We start from the raw sequence: 22307 nt of genomic DNA, 5'->3' as shown, positions 1-22307 counted from the left end.
ACAAAAAGGGGAACAAATAGACAAAGCAAGCTCATTTATGTGACTGCCAAACCAAGCTGTTCTGGGATGCTGCCCAATGGACTTTAAAACCAGTGAAGGATGCAATCAAGCTCCCTCCATTTTGATAAGTAAATTATGACTATCTGTATTGTTGCGCCTCAAGAGAGCTGACTTGCTGTTAACTGGGCCTGGCAGAGGCACTGTGCCCTCATGCCAACTAAGTCAGCCATCTAATGTGCCTAGTGCCTGGCAAACACTTAAAATCACTCTAATCCCTGCTTACAGCAGAGCCCAGATGAATTACTGTACAATTCATGGGTTTCATTTGCAAATGAGATCAGGCTCAATTACAGGCGCAGTGCACCGCTGCAGACACCTGTGTGACTTGTTTATTGGTTCAACCTAAACTGGAGGTTTCAGAAAAGAGCCGGCTTTACTCTTCCCTGAAATAAAACGCTCAGAAAGTGCTCACTCAGCTCAGGAAATGGATTTCATCTTCCATTAAAAACAATATAATCTTTATTTATCTGCGTTCAAAGAAAAACAGATTCAATCAGTTCCTGAAGGCACACATTAGTTATTCATAAAAACCCACACAGTGATGCTATTTCAGATTTGTGAATGCCACCAACGGCCCCTCCCATCACATGGAAACGGGCTGAAGTGCAGCTTCCAATCTGGTATTAGTGGTAATGCAATGATGCATTTCTAGGATCCAACAAACCCAGTGCCTTTTCATAAGTCATCATGCCTGTCGTGATTGATTCATTTTTGTGGAAACGGCTTCTAATTAAGTGTTAAGTTTAAAACATCTTCCATTTTAGTTCAGCCGAACTTCTGCAGGCTTTATTTCTTTTCTTATTACCCCGTTTCAGTTAAAGCAACAGCTTTTGTCATTTCATCCAAGATGTGTAATTGTTTTACGCAATATGCTTGTTACTGGTTTGAAGTGATTTTGAGGTTGAGTGTACACACACATAAAAATAGTAAGAGAGGGTAGGCCTCGAACATTTACTCCCTTATTCCTACTCCTTTCTTTGGCCAGGAGGAAGTAATGGACGTGTTTGTTCTTTTTTTTTGTTTGCTTTAATTTTTTTTTTTTGTGCATAAAGTTCTGTTTTATTTAAGTGAAATTGCAACAGTTTTTCCATGTTAGAAAAAAAACTTAAAGCTAAACTAAACTAGGAAAATAAGCTTTATATGTAAAAGAAAGACTTTAACAATATTTGATAGCTGGGAAGCTTTCTTGTTTGGGCATTTACATGTAAAGCTCTTAATATAAATAATAAAGAGGGTTATTATGCTTTTTAAAATCAAATATTCAGAACTGGCCTGGAACAAAACTGGTTTAAAACCAGGTTTGAAGAGACTTGAAATGTTTTCATTCTTCACAAAGATAGACAGAGACAAAGCCTATTCATGATCAACATTTATGATCGATATACAGGAGAAATAAACCCTGAACTTCATCACGTAACCAGATTATCGTGTCTTTGCTCTGTGTATTCATGCCTCTGTTGTCCAGTCAGTTCGGAGAGTCCCGCACTGTGACTTAAGTTGGAGACAAGCCAAAGCCGCTCACCCAATCACTGATATAATGGCTTCTCCAGCCACAAGGGGGTGGGGGCCGAGGGAATAGTTCAGGGTCAGAGAAAGGCCGAGCCCTGAACCCCTTTCTCTGTAACAATAGAGACATTCTGCAAAGCTTTACTGTCTTCTAAACTGCTGAAAGCTTTTTTTTCAACGTTTCTACTGCCACCGCCACTCAACCTGTGGGACGTACTGTGTGATGTCCTACAAGGGGCTTTGAGATTCCTTTTCTGTTACAGCTGTAAACAACAAATAGATCTTTCCTTTAGCTCGCATCTCAGCTTTGTCGGCCGTGTTCTCTCTCTACGCCTGTAGCTTTTTCCTGCCAAGCAGCAGAAGATGCTATGCTGAACCAATCTATCAAAGCTTTGTGCGACCCAGTCACTTGATTTGTATGTGTGCGTGTGTGTCAGGTAGTTGCGATGACAGCTTAACAAGCATGTATGTTCAGCCCTATGAGTTAATCCTATTGGTTAATTAACAAAGCCTCGACTCTGGCACTATGTTTGCCTTGCTATATGGGATTGGCAGCTTGAGCTGTGATTGTGTGCAGGTGAAAACTTTACCTGCGTGTAGATTTGCATATTAAGGCTGATAGACAAGTTCTGACATAGCCTATTGAAAAGCAAAAAGGCATTCATTTTATTGCAGGCAGAATAAAAGCAAGATATTTCATCTATTTCTGGTCAACATTATGTTTCTTTGGACATTTTTGCTTTTCACGCTGCAGCAAAGTCTAAAAAAAATGCTCTGATGATAAAACTTATATGGTTTTGATACCTTGGCATCACTTCTTACAACACTCTCAGGAGCTGTTCAGACAATGAAGATGCCCAGCAATGAAACATTTGAAGTGTTGTTTTTCTCCAGTCTTTCAGTTTGCAGCAGTACATGGTGTATATAGTACTGGGAAACAATGATTTTTTTTTGCAATAATAATATAATTTTTTTTTGCAATCAATGATGATTAAGAGCACTGTTATGCGCAAAGTATCTTTTTTTTTTTTTTTTTTAAATGACTGCTACATAAAAAAAATACAGGGATCTCTGGTTTCCAAACACAAAACAAATAAACATCTTTTAACAGCAGCTTTCTTTGTACATATTAACTGTTAAAATAGTTCTTGTAAATTTAACTTAAGAGATTACTGTAATAATAAGTAACGCTTTGGATGAATTTAAAGGTGAGAAGCTGCTTTCTTTTAAACAATATCTGATGAATTTCCATCCATCAGGTGAAGAGACAGAAAGCACAATTACAATCTCAGCACATTACATTCACAGCTTTTATTTGATAATTAAAGAGTTTTATCCAAGTGATGTGTTTTGGTTTTCACCCTGGTGACACCCAGGAACTCAAAACAGGAGGACAGACGAAGCTGCTCTGTGCTGAACAGGATTCTGTATCATTTGCACTGCTTACCACTGGCTTTCTCTCTTTTTCCCCTCATCCTTTTTCTCTTTCTTTCCTCAGCATGGGACAGAAACCATCTCTTTTTCTGATAAATTCACTCTCTCCTGTTAATTTTTAATTAATAAGTTATGTGTTAATGTGATAATAACATGTTAACATGTGCAGCCACGCTGTGTAATTGAAAAAGGGTTGAAGGTCTGGAAAAAAAGTTGTTCAGATCATATGAGATCCCAGATTTCTCAGATAACACTCAAAGGATATTTTTTTTTTTATCTTTGTTTTGGAGCACATTGTGTTAACTTCCATCCCTCAAGAAAAAAAGGTCTCCTTGGCTTTTCTTTGGATGTCTTGATGTAGGTTGAATTCCGTTACTCTGTAAATGATAGGAACTCTCTTTACTAATGATGAGCCGCAGCCTGTGGGTCGCTGGGATATGCCTGCTGGTCCTCATCTTCTCTGTTTGGCTGCAGGCCAACCAACATGTGGTACGAGATCATGCAATGTGATTGTCAAAGTAGTTTTGAACTTCCTCCAAAAAAATCACATTAAAAAGTGATTTCATCAACGTCTCTTTTGTCTTTTTAGTGAGGTCTCAAAGAAAAGTCAGATTGCTCCATTGCTTTAGTGTAAACCGCAGTGATGTAACACATTGATAAGAAAATAAATAAAGGAAAAACCACTTAGATCAGTCACATTTGAAGCCAGAGAAATATACAGTACAGCACAATATTTACTCCAACAGTTCCTTAAATCTGTTACTTTCACTTGTTTTGAAAAACTATGGAAAACGTGTATTGCAAAACCTTTCATTTCTGTTTATTTTTCTTTAACTACAATGCCTTGTTCACTGTAAGTAAGACTTCAACCTTTCTGTCAACATCCAATATTTTTGAGAGAGAAAAATGATCAATGAAGATGCATTATCTCAATGTAGATTTAGGCTGACTGTGAGAGTACATGTTTATTTTGGCACTACGACGTCTGGATGCTCAGTGATTCATCACACTGCGCTGATTTTGATTGCAGTCATTATTTCGATGCCAAACTGCCTTATTGACATGCCAGTCCTGGATGTGCATTGCAGCTGAATGCTGATGGCACCTTTTAGAATATTGTGATTGACGATAACTCGTGCAATAAGTTGGAGCAGCTCCGCTGCATGCATACACGTCCTCCCCGTCTCATCCTGATTTCTTGTGCGGAGGTGTCCGCGGGGTTAAAAGGCTCTACCTTTGGGAGGTGTTTAGGTGGCCATGTTGGATCTGGAACAGTTGTTGACTCAAGCCAGACCCGCCGCCGGCTGTCCTCGCTGATATTTGGCTCCCTGATCCCCTCCAACCCAAATCACAAGCTCCGCCCAACCTGGCTCCCCTGTGGGCCCGACCCAAAACAACGCTTCTATTGTGTCTGAACCACACATCTCCCTGTGTTTGCATGTGTATGTTGATGTGTGTGTATGTGTGTGTGTGTGTGTGTGTGTGTGTGAGCAGGGTTGGGTTTCATATATCAAGCCTAAAGTGGAACCAGAAGCTTGGGTCTTGAACTGGTGTTTTGGGAGCGTGTGTTTGACAAAGAGGCAATTTTGTACTGTGGATGTGAGTGTGTTCAGCTTCAACTTAATCTGTTTTTATCTGAAAATAGAGTTTTAAATTTTTCATGACTGAACACTAAGTTTTTCCAGGTTCAAGATTAGATCAAGTCATTTTTAAAAATTTTTTCCCCCATTTTTATTGAGAAACCAGTAAAGTTTGCCCAGTAAAATGTAAGTAAAATGCAGTAAAGTTTTAGCCCCATCATGTTACAAACGTTGTGCTTGTGATACCAGGCTGATGTTCGACTCCACATTTTAGATAAACTGAGTAGACTTTTTGTTACTGCGATGACTTGAGACTTACCAGTCGGTCCTACTGGATCCTTCTCCACTTCTGATTTGACCAAATTAAACAGACACGTTGCCTCTTTTGTTTCTAACAAGCAGCAGCTGAGGAAAGAAATCAGTCAGAATGAGATGTGTCATCCATCAAGGTTTTTTGGAAAAAGTCTGTAGAGTGAGAGAACTCCCATCAGGAGATCCTCAGCTTTGTGGACAAACTTTCCCCCAGTAGTTTCCTAACAGTCAGGCTGCACTGGTTATTGATATCGGCGATGTAATGCTGGGCAGGCCTGTGACTGCTCATTAGGGATCAGTGCTCCTGGATTTTCTAGTATTAAACATACACTTTCACTGGAAACAGACTTTTCCTCATCAAGAGCTTGGACATCATGCTGACTTTATACCACTGAGGTACTCCACTGCTGGAATAGAGGGGTGTTTAGGAGTGTTTCCAGCTTGGGTGGCCTCAATTCGGCTCAAAACCCACCCAGACAATGTTGATCAATCAGTTGATCAATTTCACTTTGAATTAGTCATGAATGAACTTTTGTGTTCATTAAAAGTAAGAAAAATGCTTTAATATCCCTCCATGTGAACTCAGAATGAACTTGCTGTTTATATAAATCTCTTTAATTGTCCATTTGATCTGACTGGACTTAAAGCAAATGTGTGTGTGTGTATTAGGGGATGATGCATGTAGAAGGGGTTACATAGCGCTACAAGCCATCATAAACCCACCTCCCCACCCTGAATCAGCGAGCCCGGCCGCTTTCTCAGGGCATGTTCTGTGACAAGAGAGTCTGGGTGTCATCTGACAGATGAAAATAGTGTGTGTGAAATAGACACCGTGCTAACATGCAGCCAGGCTAACCTCTCTGCAGTGTAATGGTTTTACAACACTGAGGGAGGCGAGCGGTGAAATTGTGTGTGTGTGTGTGTGTGTGTGTGTGTGTGTGTGTGTGTTTTAAGTATTTCAGAGTGCACACAATCATAATCATATGTGTGTGTGTTTGTGTATGTGTGTGTATCTCTTTCCTTCTCCTGGCTGGTTCTGTCTCCTCATGTTTGGACATATGTTGAGTTTTATTTCACTGAGACATCAATCCTGCTGGCCAGCTGTTCGGACAGCTGCTCTCTCTGTTCCCCTCTTGCTCGATTTCTCTTTTACATTCGCTCCGGCTCAGTCTTTCTGCATCTTTACTCCCGTCGTTCTGCTTCTGCTCATTTCTTTCTTTTGCTTCTTTTTAATTCCAGTGTCGCTGTATTTTTTTTAAAAATAGATTTTAAATAGATCTTTCCACATGTTTCTACCAGTTGCTGTTCTTCTATAGGTTCTTCCTTCTCCTGTTCTTCTGATGCTGTGGGGTCTGCAGCTGAAGTCACAGCCCTGACATAAATTTGGAAGTGCAAAGTGGAGCTGTCAGCTTCCATTTACTCACGTTTGGCTGCAAAGTGAAGACGCAAAATGGTTTTTTCAGTTGTGGGTGTGTTACGCAAACATCAGGCACGCTCTACGACATCGGCCTTTGTTATCTTTAACATTAACTCATTTTTCAGATTAATGCCTTTTCTCTTTACCTTGGCATTTGTGTGCAGACTCTGGAGCTCCTGAGCTCTGAGTTGCTGAGCTTTGGCACACTGCTGCATGTCGGCTTGTGGAAGAAACAGAGAAAACAAAAAGCACCAGAGACTTCCACCAAGCCATAGGGCAGGGGTGTCCAGCTCCGGTCCTCGAGGGCTACAACCCTGTTGGTTTTCCATGTATACCCGCTCCAACACACCTGACTGACCAACTAATCACTCATTGTGCAGAATTTCATTCACTGTTGGATCCATTTGGAGTTGGAACAGGGATACACTAAAAACCTGCAGGACAGCGGACCTCGAGGACTGACTCTGGGCATCCCTGCCATAGAGTTGTTCACCTGAGAAAACCCCATAAAGGCCCAACAGTCCACTCACTCACCAACCCTGTTCCAACACTTATGTATACTTTAAGATAATATCTATCTATTTCCATCCTCAGGATAAATGCCACACATTATTTTTAATTCTTAACTCTGGAAACACCAAAATTGAACAAATGGCTTTAATAAACTTGAAGTTACTGAAAAAAAAATCCACATTTTTTTCTAATGGTGTTAATCTGGGACATGTGTTATTGTATTTAGCATATCCCATGATCCCATCTTGTATTTTTTTTCCCTTTTTTTGCCAATTAATTCAGACATTTATCTGTTGAGCTAGAAACTGTAATAGCAAACTATTCATAGTATAGTAAATACAACAGTCAAGAATCATTTAAAAAGTTCCTGAATCAAAACAGTGATCCGGATTACCCCCAAAATCTAATCATATGTTCTTTATTCCACTTCTGACATGTCCTGCAAATTTAATCTAACTCCATCCATAACTTTTTGGTATGGAGCAGCTGGAGCTCAGGAGAAAAAGCTGTTGTGTAACAACTTGAAGGTTGGTGGATTGATTCCAGGCTTCCACTCACTACATGTGTAAGTGTCCTTGGGCAAGACACAGAACCCTGCATTACTTCTCGATGTGTCTATGGGGGTATGAGTATATATGTGACTGGATGAATATAACATGTAGTGTGAGGCATGACTGGAAAAGTGCAAAATGAATACAGTCTATTTACTATTAATTAATGTTCCAAAGAACCCAACTTTGCTGAAAATATAAGCCCTGCTTTGGTGGAAGTAATGAACAAGACTTCTCAGGTTAATTGTAAGAGAACCTTTAGCTTGAGGTCGCTACAGCTTTGATTTGAAAAAGCCGAAATAAAATAAAAAATAAAGCAACAAATGGGGGCCAAATCAGAAACTGAATACAAAGAAACTGAGGGAGTAGAAGGCAGAAAGAAGCGACTCAGTGTTAGCAAAAGCCCGTGGCACACTGTGTATTTCTTGGCAGCGACTGTTTGGGACTGTTGATTCTTGCCCGCCACATGCAAAGCACACAACAGCGAAGAACACAGTCAGTTGCCTGTGGTTCGTGTAAAACACCCAAAACACTGTCTCTTGGCAGGTTGGCGTGGGGACAGGCGATGAAATTTTGTTTACCCAAAACATATGTCAGCTTGCTGGCTGCTGAAGCATTTGATTTACTACAACCATGTCTCTTTATTCTCTTATTATCTCTCTCACCTTCCTTCATCAGCCACTTACTGTGTATCCCTGCTGATACTAAAACTGTGAGCATTTCATTTTGAATGAGAAAATGCAAGGTAAGGCTAGAAATGGAGGAACATCTTGTGTAAAAGAGAAAATACATCCTACTGTACAGAAGTATTAGAAACTGAGTTCACCCTGTTTATAATAAGAGGTTATAACGTCAGTGTGCAGCTAATGATGTGTATTTATTCACTGGTCTCTTTATCAATATGGTCAACTGGTAAAATTGTTTTTATAGAACCGATCTCGTTGATCGGTTCTATAAAAACAATTTTACCAGTTTGCTGATTTGAATCATTTAGCTGTGTGTTAAAAGACATCAGCAATTTTTTTTTAGTTTTTACTACGTTTGGTAGAGTCAAACCACAACACATCAACTTAAACAGAGTGGTGGAGGGGTGATGATGTGAGCTTATTTTGCAGCAATAAGGCCCGGACACCTTTTGGTATTCTAAAGTCAAAAGCAGGAGTGTCCAAAAGTTGGTCCTCAAGGGCTGCTGTGCTGCAGGTTTTTGATATATCCCTGTTCCAACATACCTGGCTTGCAAAATATGGATCCAGCAGCCGATGAAGATCTGCACAATGACTGATCAATTTAAGTCAAGTGTGTTGGAGCATGGATACATGGAAACCCTTTTGGCCCTTGAGGACTGGAGCTGGACACCCCTGGTCAAAAGAGAGGCCATCAATTCTTTTCAGAAGTTTTCAACTTGAAGTTCTGGTGACTAAAGAAGGTTTTTTGCACCATTTAATCACTGAGTGTATGCAGTTTTTCATTCATGATACAGTGTAATATGCTCTAACATTTTGTTAATTGATTTATCTTGTAAATAATGATAATAATAATAATTATTATTAGTAGTATTATTATTCCCTAACATCTAAATGTTGAGTTGAAACCATTTCAGGACCCTAAATCTTCCTAAAGGGTTGAGTGTTTCTTCTTAAAAGGGTCAAAAGTTTGCAAACTTTGGGAAGTGAATGGTATATAAAAGACTCCAAGAATCTTGAGAAATCTTTTTGCACATGGCACACAGCCAGAAACCAGTACTCAACGGCTGTGATGTTCATGTCCTCAGGCAGCCCTGCATTAAAAACAGACACCACTCTGTTATAGAAAACACTGCATGAGCTCAGTGGCATCTCTGAAAGCCAGAATTTGTTACTGCATCCAGAAGTACATCAGAAAACTCTAGTATTGTCATGGTTCACACATCATGCCATGTCTTATGAGTTTTCAGTTCTTTTTCTCACACCATGTGCTTCATGTTGTTCACAAGTCAGCCTTATTCGGCTCACCTGGGCTTCGCCAAATAGTTTCCTGTGACCAGCACTTCACACAAGCTCTTTCCAGCCTCTGCCTCTTTGCCAGATTATCAGCGGCCTCTTGCCAGTAGATTCCCAGCACACCTTACATACTCTTGTTTGTTTCAAGTTGTCGGCCAAGTTCACATCCCTGGATTGCTATCATTCACCCATGCTATGATTCTCTTCTGTCCCCTGGTTTAGACTCTGACTTCTGTGTTCTCGTGTTCGACCGTTGCCTGTTTATTTACCCCACATCTGGATTTTGGATTGGTGCTTTAACTGGAGAGAATTTCCGTGTCCCAAATATTAGCTGTTCTTTCAGATTACTCCTCTTGCTTTTCATCACTGACATCTGACCTTGTCAGCATCTGTCCCACCACTGGGGGAGCACTCTACAGAGAAAAGAGTGCGACAAGGAGCCCTGTATTTCAACATCTCATTCCCACGCGATCCGGTTGTCACCCCAGAGTCTACCAACATCAGTCTCACTCTGACTTTTATTCAGTAAGCTATTCCTTTTAAACATTTATGCCTCTGTTGTGGCTGAATTTCTGGGTTCCCGGTAATACCTGAAAATATTTCCAGAAATACTGGTGTTGTCTGGATGTGAGTTCTTTCGTTTTCCCCTACTATTCTTCTTACTTTCTCAACCACTTTAACTCCTAAAAATCCTTCACTTGCTAAAGGAGAAACATCCTTGTGTCAGCCTGTAGGGTCACCTGTCCTACAACACCTCCCGGACCACTTCCTTCTGTCTGTGTGGCTTTCCTTATGTCTTCTCCCCACTCACCCTCATTTTCGGCCATCCATCTTCCCAACTTCTACCCCACTTGATAAAGGAGTGGATGTTCAGACGGTGAGGAATTTTTATCCACCTTCCAATCTAAACAGCACTTGAACCCTGACTCAGTTGTGGCGACAGACCCATCTAGGGTAAAACATCTCCTCCTCATCCCCATTTTTTTCCCCTCTTCCGCTCCTCACTCACACCCCACTGTCTCCTCATCTGATCTGTTTATCAGTGGAAAGGGTGTAAATTGTGCGTTGGAGTACACACGGATGACTTATGCAGATGCTTCTCAGAGTTACAGGTTGCATTTTCCTCTCTTAAGTGCTGCCATAAATTGTGCTGTGTGATTTTGTGTGATACACAGCCACTGAACTAATGCAAATATCTTGCGGTAATAAGTCTTCTGACCCTGTCATACAGCTTCCCAGTATATCATCATTTGAAACCATTGTATACACCTGTCAGGTAAATCTACTGTATGTAAATTTACTGCAAGTTTTAGTTGGTTCAATGAGGGGGGCAGAAATGATTTTTATTGCATTTTTATTGTAAATCAGCATAGGCCATATCTCTGGGGGAAAAAAACTAACATATATTTTTTTAAACTAATATAAAAAATACTCACTGTTTACATGGACTCCTTGTGATCTGACTAAATGCATTAGCTTATTTACAACAATCATAATCCGACTGTAAACATGCAAAGCTTTAATGGACTCAACGAGGAAGTTGTGCTCTGCTGGCGGAAGGCATCTCATGACCGCACAATGTGCCCGTATACACAAACTAAAAATTAAGCCATTCACAATAGACCATGTGCAGTTATGAATGCCTATAGCGCCTTTTGTCAGGATAAAGGCACCACAAATGAGCTATTGTATGACTTAACCATTCTAAATCAGGCAAGCCCTCAGGGACATGTTTTCCACACAGTGCCCAAGAATGTCTCCGTTTTGTGTTTGTGTGTGTGTGTGTGTTTGACATCCGTGGTGACTGAGGCTTTGGCACAGAGCCCTGTATGGCCCCGACACCATCTGCAACGTGTATGCTGGCATAAAAGCCAGAGTTTGCACACAAACGGTGCAGAAATGTGTCTCACATGCAGGAAAGCCCTGTAGGTGCTGCATCCCTGGATTACACAGGGGAAGATTTACATTTCACACATGGAGGTATAATACCAAAAAGGAACAAAGTGAAGTGATGTCAGCACTGGTTGTTAGTGGTTACTTGTATACTGTATTATCTTGGATTCATTATGTCACGTTGTTTAAATTAAAAGAAGAAAAAAAAAGAAGAAGAAAAGGATAACACTGCAGAGTTGTGAGTAATCCCATGCAGACGCATAAGCAGCTTTTTCATGTAACTGTCTGAAGTGGAGCTGATTCTGCTCTTTCTGTGCAGGTTTTTAGCAACATGTCACATTGCGGTTACTGCAGTTATACATTTTGTATAAATGTGGAATAAAGCAAGAAAATCTGGATTTAACTTTACAAAACCTGACAGCACCAAGCACCTTTGGCTTGCCTTCGTCCCAGAGTAACGCTCCTGCTTGCAGTTATCTGCATCTCTGTCTCTCTGCTGTCTGCTGAAGAATTGAAAAGTTCCCATTGTTGAAGTGAAGTTCACAGCAGGACTCCACATGAACAAATGGGACTTTATGAATCTTATGAGACCACGTGTCTCTGATGTCTGTTATCCTGAGGCTATGAGACACATTGTGAGAAAAAGGACAGACACAAATGCACTCTGTGAACAATGCACACATTCTCATTCTGGTCAGCTGGATGGCGGCTGCATTTCTTTTCTTTCTTTCTTTTTTGTTTTTTTTTTAAAGAAGCTTGAGGCAGATTTGTAAATTAACAACTCTTTTGGAGGCTTGAGCTGCTCTTATTGCCCTTTTCCATATAAAATTTTCTGCTACAGTTTCTGTCACTCAAGAATCTTTAGATATGCTGGAAACATGACATAAATATGTGGCACAAAGTTTTATTTTTTTATTTTTGGAAAATGCACCCAGTATGATGTGATAAGTCATCTTGCAGAATCTTGCAGAAAAATACAACTTACTTTTGTTCTCCTTTTGAGCTTACAAACCAGATAAAACACCATGAACAGCAACGTAACACAAGCAAATTAATTTTATTTCTTCCTTTCTTTTCTTTGTAGAACCATCTTGTATGGAAAGGCTCCTGTCCAAAGACTGGAAAGAACGCGTTGACCGCCTCAATGCCAATGAACTACTTGGGGAAGTTAAAGGTGAGAGACTTTGTTCTGAACCACTTCTACATTTCTCACCTACAACTAAATCTGCATTCAAAAACATCGGTGATGTTTAGAGAATGATTGCAGGTTGTGTTTACAAAAATAAAAATATCATACTACATGGAATAAGGAAGGTGAAAGAAAGAAAAATAGAAAAGGAAGACCATGATAAGTAGCACCTTTCTGAAACGGGCACATCTTCAGCATCCACAACTCTTTTTTTTCTTCTCTTTTTTCAGTAAAAGACGAACAGTGTTATAAAGCAAATAGCAGACTGTATGTGCACAGAAGTAAAAAAAAAAAGAAAAAAAAAAAAAGAAAAAGAAATGCCAAAGCTAAATTCAAAGGTAACAACCAGTCAAATATGCTATAATTCCCTGAATGTGTACACTTTCAACATGTTTCTACATACGAAAGCCAAAGCTGAAATGGTCGTCTGGCCTACCTGTCGAGCTTTAAAAACTACAGGTTGTAATTGTGTCTTTGATTAAAGGTTGTGTATGAGGAGGAGAGGCTGCGCTAGCTCCAGTGTTTTTGTCCGTATCAGCAAATAGCATTTATGTGGCCGTAAATCTCAGCCGAGGGGAACGTACTCTTGACCTGCTCTGGTATTCAGATGTGAAAACAGCAGCATTGTGAGGAGATCTTATGTTACGATTTCATGTAGCAGCAGCAGCAGCTCGATGGAGTGAGATGCTTGTCATCACTTTTAATGACACGATGAAAAACCTGCATGCCTGTTGCCCGTTGAATGATATATTAAACATATCTAACTGTTGCATATGAAAGTAGTCGGATATTATACATATTTTTTTTCTGTTAAAGTGCCCTGTATTCAAAGTCATTCACACACACACAAATGTGTGTAATTACCTTTCATGCATTACACGCATTTTTTCTTTTTATTTTAACTACAACATCATATCTTTATATTTAAATAACAACTTAAAATCTAAATCACCGTCACATTTATATTCAGAAGACAATCTAAACTTTAAAAATTGGAGACTTTCTTGGAGAGTTGTGCTGCCAGCTGAAAATGTGAGAAGACCAGTGTAGTATGTTTTACTTCTTTTGTTTCAAACAAAAGTTTCTGACGTTCACCAGTGAGTATGGATTTGTCAGCACAACTCACAGGCAGTTCTTAGAACAGAAATGTGCGACCATTATTTATTGCATCAGTTTCAAACACAGGCAGGGTCTTGCACTTGGCATGCAGTTGCCTTTTCTTTTTATCTACATTTAAATATTGTCAACTCCATTTAGTACACACAAGACAACCACGTGCTTGTCCCATACATTAGGCTGGATGCTTTCTTTTTGTTAAAGACACTAATAAAAATGGAGGATGTTCCAGTACATGCATCCAGATAAACAATCCCAGACAGAAGCACAGCAACACTCTGATTAAAGTCAAGTGTTTAATTTCTTGGTGCTGGAAAGGCGGCCCGGTTTGGCTGACCTAATTACACAAACACAACTGTCACTCTGTCTTCTCACACAACTTGAGCCACCTTGTTCAGTCGCAGCTACTTTAAGGGTGAAGAAAACCGATGAGCCCCTTTAATTCACTGGAACATTCATTATTGCTTGGAGCTCGCGACGTATACAGCCAATGTGAGTCTTCAGCCGCAGATTATGTGAGGAATATGTGTGCTGTAAGCGATGGCTGGCTCTGGGCTAATGGCACAAGCATCTGGGAAACTGCCAAAAACAAAAAGTAAGTGTATTAACTAAAGGAGCACTAGCATGGTTACATTTAACACTTTATTCCTGGGATTGTTTCCTTTCTTAGTTATCTTTATAATGTTGTTTCCAAATACAACTTTTATTAAAACCATAAGCCTAAATTTTACTTCCCCCTCACACATGAGCAAAGTCACTTTCTTGATTTTTTTTTTTTTTTAATATGCAAGTTAAGCTGAGTTAGATTTTTTTGTTTGTTTCAGCGCTCTTTACGTAGCTTTTGGACTTCATCGATATGTTGTGTCACATTTGTGGCAATTTCCCAAACCTTTGATGACTTTTTATTATCCATTTATGATGTTTGGTTTGGTATTTTACTGTGGAAATACAACTGTAATGCATTAAAACAAAACATGGATATCCTGTTCACTAAAATGTAATATTATAATAGAACTACAATTAACAATGAAACAAGAAGCTGCATGGAAAATAACAGCAATAACATACATTTCGTTTTTAGAATTTGTTTTATTTTAAAATTATGAGCAGTGTTTTCCATTATGCTTCTTTGTGAACTGGGCATTTTTAAGATCTGTAGCATTTAATTTTTCCTCTATTTGTTCCAATTCAAAGTGAGAAAGCTCATAAGAACAGATGGATAGAGTATGCCTCATTATAATGTTAGATTCATGAGCGGGCACATCTGGCAGGAATAATCATATTCACATTCAAGAGTCATTTAAATCCAGCATCTTTATCCGTTGCAGCTTTTTATTGTCAATTTTTATTTTTATGTCCACATGTGCTTCCGTCTGTCTGCAGGAGTGAAATGGCGCCAACATGCATTTCCTATGATAACATCTTAGTAGCCTGCAGACGTGATTGGGGACAAAAGTTTTGACAGGATCCAGAAACAGCATCCTTTCTTGTGTGCTGTTGGGAAGGAGCTTTAGTCAGTAGATGCTGCAACATGTGATGGTTTGGCAGAAACTTACATCCAAGTGAGACAGTCTGAGCAGATGGTGTTTGTGTTAGTAGTTCAGTGTGTTTTAAGGGAATCAGACGAGACACCGCTGTGTCATATGTTGTGTGACTTCATGTCCTGTCATTTCCTGTGTGAACAATAATCAGACAAAATCATTTTTTTTCTTTCTATGCACATATTTATTTATATATTTACTTGTATTTACAGTTAATATTGTAGCATAAAGTAATAATAATGTGAGATCATAATTGATAGACACCTTTATTATTGTATTAAAAATGAATGCTAAACCAAAACAAAGCCATTAACAAACATCGTCACCATGTCCAAACCTCTCGAATATAGTAGCAGGGACGTTTAATTCATATTAAAGAAGAGAGAGTGCTCATAGAGAGTATTTTTGTTGGCCAACCGTCATCAGTTCAACTGCTCTTTATCCTTTGCTACAGGTGTAAACAATACAAATACAAGACACATACAAATAATTTATTTTTCTCAAGGCACAGTCTTATCATGATGATCAAATGAATTTAACACAGTCCACACAGAGCAAAGGCAGCACTGGGTCACATAGCTGGTAATATATATATGGTAACAAAAATATCCAAAATCTGATGTTCCTTTTTCATTTTTCAAATAATTGTTCTGGGCATAAAATCAGAAAATTATAGATATACATCAGTTATTCATCTTGTCTTGTTGTTTAACCAAAATTAAACTCCATAAGTATATATATATATATATATATATATATATATATATATATATATATATATATATATATATATATATATATATATATATATATATATATATATATATATATATATGTGTATAAAAGTTTTCTAAGAATTTAAGAAGACTCAAAACACTGATTTCGTTTACATCATGTGGTGAGTTCATTTACACTGTTGCAACGCTGCTGTTATTTGTGAAATTTCGACAAAGCTTTCTGAGGCTGAGATGAACTCTAAGTTAAGGTGGCAGATAAAAAGCAAACAAACAACCCCCCCCCCCCAAAATAAATAAATAAATAAACAAAAAGAACTCACAACCAGAATAAAAGTTTCACATCCAAACAGAGGGAGAATACAGTTGATGACTCTGTTTTGGCTCGTACCCTCAGCAGGTGTCAGAAATAATCCTGATAAATGGAAAACGGAAACTTCTCAGATGGTTTTTGGTGCCAGAAGTGTTAAAGGAACGCAAGGCCTCACGTATGGTATGTGCAACTTGTAATCCATGAATATGAATCATGGAGCTGTAATCGCAGTTGTTACGATTACACAACAGGTTTTGCTTCTTCGCAAGGAATGTGAAGAAATGGGAAGATGTCTGCATGTAAGTGTGTGTGTGTTTTCAGACGTGACAGAATTATAAACCATCCATAAGTGTTGCAAGACTAAATTGGTCGACTTGGGGAGGAGTGAACAAGTGGGAAAAGGAAAATAAAGGCTGAGGGAAGTGGTGATAAGAGCAGAGGAGAAGAGGAAGGAGGTGATGAACGGAGAAAGGAGGAGCTGAGGAGAAATTCTGATAGCAGATGAGAAAAGCGGGGAGGGAGGAAGCCGACAACAGAGGATTAGGATGTGGATTAGGTTGGAAGGAATAAAGAATGTCTAGAAATGTGGCACATGTCAGTGAACAATTGATTGGGGTAAAAAAAAAAAATGCAAAAAAGGGAGGAGAGACGAGAACATGGGAAGAAACTGAACTTGAAGGAAGAGTAACTGATAGGAAGGTCTTTGGGGGAAACCTGAAAAGAGAAAGAGGAGAATGTTGCCTTTGATACAGGGGTGCTGAGGGGTAATTTCTGATTGGGTATTTTTTGGGGAGGGTAGTCTGGGGTACAATAGGGGGCCTGACAAGACTACAATGAAGACTCTGTTAGTATGCAGGTAGTATTGGGGCCACCCTGCAATCTCCCCACATGGCCTCAGGGCAAGACCATACACACATACAGAAGCAACACACACAAAAGAACAAGAACTTTTCAAGATGATAGACTTTGGTGTGGAAATTCTGTATGGTCACCACTAGGATGCACACACACACACACACACACACACACACACACACACACACACACACACACACACACACACACACACACACACACACACACACACACACACACACATGCATGGCCAAGTTCAATCCAAGGTACTTAAGCTGCACATTCCAACTCTACATATTTAAAGGTTGTTACGTGTGCATCAAGAAGACTGGGAGACTCAGGCAGAAGAACTTATTTTTAATAAGTGGCATGCATTTGCTGCAGAAAATTCATCTACAAACATACACATCCAGACACACACAACTATCACAGTACCTCAATGGCTGGACAATGTTACCTTTTGTGTATTTCTCATGAATTCCTCGTCCTTTTCTCTGAGCTGCTTTTAGACAGCTAGAGAAACCTTCTATAGGAAGGTTATTGAAGACAGCAACACTTTTCCTTTATTGGCACCAAATGAATTAAAAGAAACGATTAAAAGAAAATGTATATAATATTTTAAATAACTGCCAGTGTTTGAAGTACTTATGAGTACTTGATGTCTTTACCTGCAGTAAATGCAGCCAGAGTGCTCTGGCTTCAGAAAATTGCTGATGCTAGAAAGGAACAGTACAAAAAATTCTCGATATATCACATTGTTTAGGCATCTATGATTCTTTTTTTCCTTCCCACTGTTGCCAGTGTGCTTGCTCAGGATGGGAGATTGAGTTGGACCTCCAACTCAATCTGTTGGTTTCCTTATATAAGCTATTATGAATTGGCTTTCATAATGTTTTCTTCTCTGACTGTAAAGCGTCTTGAGGTGGCATTGCCATGATTTGACGCTATATAAATAAAGTTGAATTGAATTGAATTGAATTTTTTTAGTTGTTTTAGACGTGGAAATTTGCTCTTCTCTGGCCTCAAGTCTGTTGGAATCCCACCCCATCCTGATATGGCAAACTGAGACAGTTCTGACTATTGGTGGTAACTAATCCGCCTTAAAAGAAAAAGGCCAAATATAAAACGAACAAAGACAAAAGGATACATTTTCTTGGTTTCGACATACCCATCCATGATGACCCCTCACTATCTTAAAATGCTTTTCAAATGCACTCGGGCCCACATTGCAGGCAAGCATGTCATGTACTGACTTGTCGATTTAACAAACAGTAGTTCCGGTTAACAAAGAGTTCCTGTCAAAATTCTGGAGAAAAACCCATTGAAAACATGAATAGGTGTGTCCAAACTTTTGGTGTGTACTGCATATCAATATTTAGGGACCACACATTTTATGACTATGGATAGGAAGTTTGAATTTGTATCCATGGTAACTTGTGGGAATAAGGTGTGGAAGTTCCCCTGGCACTCTAATCTGGAAGAAATCACAGTTACTAAATCAGAATAACACTGACACAGTGAAACAATGGCTATAAAGTAAAATTGGCTGCATGTGTAGCAGAATAGTGAGTTGTTTTTTTGAATAACATTCATATCTTGGCAACATTGTCTCTGTCTTTTATGACAACATCTGCATAATATATTGACAGTATGGTATAAAGAAGGAATCTTAATGGTGTCGGCCTGCAAACCTCCCAAGAATGTCGAACTCATAAACCTGACAAAAGCCTTTAACAGCTACTTATTTTCAGAGGTTAACTCAAAACAGTTTTATTGTTCTTGTGAACAGGCACTAGGTGATGACAAGTAGAGACAAGGCAAAAGATAATAAGTAGTAAGATGTAACTACAATCTAGATGATTTATGGAAAACAAGGAATGAGTTTTTCAAAGGCCGTGTCCTTTTTTTTCTGTAAGGAATCATAAATAAGTGCAGAAGTTTGATAGCATGGTAATTTAGGTAAGATCTGAACATCCATATTTCATATGATCCAGTGCCACCTAATGTGTCCTGCTAATGGCTTCAGATGGTAAGATTTTCTTTCCAATTTCATGTGCAGGTACGCCAGAGTCACTGGAGGAGAAGGAACGCCAGCTTTCCACCATGATCGGTCAGCTGATCAACCTGAGGGAGCAGCTTCTTGCTGCTCACGATGAGCAAAAAAAGATGGCTGCCTCCCAGCTCGAGAAGCAGAGACAACAGATGGAGTTGGCTAGGCAGCAGCAGGAGCAGGTAGGATGGGGTCTTAATGGGTGTTAGGTGGGAGACGGTGCTAAATGTTGAACTGAAGTGGCTGTTTAAAGGGAAAGAAAGAAACTGCAGGTTGTGCACTGTACAACACTGCCAAATGTACTGACTGGGTGAAAAGATTAATTGCATTTTAGTCACACAACAGCAGTTGCCTCAAAAAGCAATATTTTCTAGTTTAAATGGACTTTAGTGCATAGCTGAATCTGATAACAGACATAGACATTAATATAATAAACTATGTAGTTACATCTAGAAAAACTCATTTCATTGAAATAGAAGTAAATCGTTCACATCAATCTCCAAAAATCTCCAATAACACCTGGAAAAGTCGCTAGATTTTCGCTAGTCACTTGTTTGAGGGGTCTTAAACTTCCTGAATGCAGCACCATTGGCAACATTGTGAGCTGAAGTGTGAAATCTGCATCAGTGTTCTGCCAAATCGTGCACTCACAAACATTCCCGTTGTTTGGAAGGTAAACAGGTATTACATGCGTGCATTTGTTAGGTGTTAGTCTTTTTCCAAATAAAGAAAAATTCATGTGCTTGATAGGAGGTACAAGTAGTTTGTGAGGATAAGTAATAAAGATAAAAAGGTGTTATTTAGCTACATGACTGACAATAGGGAAATGAGAGAAAATGAGGAAAATTGAGGAAAAAGGATCTCTGTTTTTTGAAGGAACAACTGCTTTATTTCTTTAATCTTTACCCAAGAGCGAGTTTCTGGTTTTGGACTACTATGTCTTTTACTCAACTCATTATTTCTCATTATTATTCAATTCAGCCCGTCAACTTCTAATAACAACATGCAGTCAAATATGTTTGCTGTTTGCTAAAGATGTTATCAGAGGTTAAAGCCTTTCTCCACACAGCTCGCACACTTAGTCCGGCACATTTCAGAAGTCCATCTGTTAAAAAAGTTGTGAAAACATAAAGACAACCGACTTTTTCCCAAAAATTTAACAGAAATTGTGTTTTTCAGTTCACGTGCAACAAAATCAGAAGAAGATTTTACTTTTGGAGGTCTGACTAGAAGATTTTATGACTGAAATTTTGCCAAAATTCAGAGGAATTTTGAGAAATCTCCAAAGAAAATTGTATTTCCTTCATTGCTGAAGATTTGTCTTTTGAGTTTTTGTGTGGTGTCATAAGCTCCAAAAACTGGGAACCATTGGTTGTCAATATGACAGAACTGGGATTTGCATGACAAACTGTGACTGACGCTCTTTCTCAAACCAAAGTTCTGCTTCACTTTGAGCTGGATCTGCATGTCGGAGAGTCTCTCCTAAGGTTTTAGAAAAAGGAGAGAGAGGATGCAGATGCAAATCTTCACGTCAGACTGAAGTTACAAAAAAAAAGAAAAATGTGTAACAAAAGGAAAGCCTGAGCAGAGAGGTGTTTAGGTGAGCTACTCTTTGTTTTTGCCGTTTGTTGACGCGTCACTTTAGGTCGGCATACGACAGGCTGTGTTTGGACAAGTCCACACCTCCCATCAAAACACATACCACCTTTCACAGCTTCACAAAGGAACAGGCAATATGAGGAGAGAGAAAAGAAAGACAGATTCCAGTATCAGCCAGTCATTTGACTGTTGAGACTTGATAGGATAATGCCCTACAGACAAACCCTGAGAAATCTGCCTTTAATGAAATATGACATGTGTGCAAATGGGGCGCCGCCTCCCATTCAGCAGCCTGTAATTACATTTCGGAATAAATATACTAAACGACTCCTCAAGAAAAAAGAAAAAAGGAAAGAGACGGCAGCAGTTTGACTTTTCTCTCAGATTGGGTGGGATTATATAAATGATGTGCTGCCCCTTTAAAGATTTCAACTCCTCACTCAACTAAGCGATGAGGCTCCAGACTTCAACGTAAGAGTTTTGATTGTAGATAATTTAGCGTCAGAAAGAAATGATGGCTCCTCATGTTAATGTGAGTGTATGTCGGATCCTGCTTGGTGAAGTAAACACGTCACTCTCGCAGCTACACTGTCAGTCATGACACGCTCTCAAGAGTTTTTCAAACTACTAAATGTGTGAATTGAATGCATCATCCATCTCGCTCGGCAAAGTCCCTTTAGAGATAATAATCTCAGGTCAAGCAGACATGTCAGTACAGTCTCACACCAGAATGTGAAGAAGCTACGTTGGTCCACAGAAGAAGCTCTGAACTTTTACAAAACTGGAAAATTTCCACTTTCTGGGCTAAATTATATCACTCTTGTGTTTTGCGTTACATAAAACTCTCACACAGGCTTAAAAATAGTAAAATTAAAGCTTCAAAAACACTTGATTCCTTTTTTCTTTAACGATTTAGGAAATTCTAAAATAAAATGAAAATAAATCAAGAAAAGTTGTGATGTGATTTTAAACCCAATATTATGCAACAGTTTTTATTTTTCTGCTTTGCTGTCAATCAATCTCTGTTAGGGTTCACCTGTCAAGATAACAGGTTAATTGTCTTTTAAATTGAAATAAAACAAAGAGGTCTTTCTTTGCTTAGGCTTGGAAAAGCCACTGGAAGTCACAGGAAGCAAACATAACTTAACACAGGCTTTTACTTACTGTTAAGGTAAGGTGACCAATTGCAACAATTACATGATGAAATTAGGTGCTAAACACTCAAGTTTCACGCTCGCCTCAATCCCATTATGATCTTGAGAAAACTTTCAGGTTAAGAAAACCAAAAACCAGTTTCATTGGATTATGAGAACAATCAACATTGTGATTTTGAGGAAACAAAAATAATGAACAGTTAAGCAGTGATCTAAAGATAACAGCATAGACCATTAATGATTGCAGACACGGTCACTTTTAGCTTTCATACATGCGGACAAATCTGTTGCACTTTTTCGTGTGAGGCTAGACACTTAGTTCACTGCTAGTTTACTTTCCTTTTCCATTTTAGCATACTGCACTTGAAGCACACTTGTCTTCACAGCCATTTCTTAACACTACATCTCAGGAACACTTTACGCGCTCCCTTTTAAAGGGCTTTTTCGGCCCGATCATGATCACGAGTGCCATTTTGTTTCCACTTTAACATACTTTTCTGTTGAGATGTTT

General features: G+C 39.0%; 1 protein-coding gene across 2 annotated transcripts in view; it reads left to right on the top strand.

Annotated features, from left to right (window-relative positions):
- Positions 1-22307, top strand: part of LOC306767872 (transcription factor SOX-6-like) — a 106768-nt gene that overhangs the window by 47039 nt on the left and 37422 nt on the right. For both annotated transcript variants that reach the window (XM_079256021.1, XM_079256020.1), the window contains 2 exons: positions 12330-12419; positions 19053-19225. In XM_079256021.1, coding sequence (XP_079112147.1) covers positions 12330-12419; positions 19053-19225 — 263 coding nt within the window. The remainder of the gene's footprint in view (positions 1-12329; positions 12420-19052; positions 19226-22307) is intronic.

Source organism: Telmatherina bonti (genome assembly GCF_933228915.1).
Source record: "Telmatherina bonti genome assembly, chromosome: 2".
Classification (NCBI taxonomy): domain Eukaryota; kingdom Metazoa; phylum Chordata; class Actinopteri; order Atheriniformes; family Telmatherinidae; genus Telmatherina; species Telmatherina bonti.
This window is presented reverse-complemented; position numbering and strand designations above follow the sequence as displayed.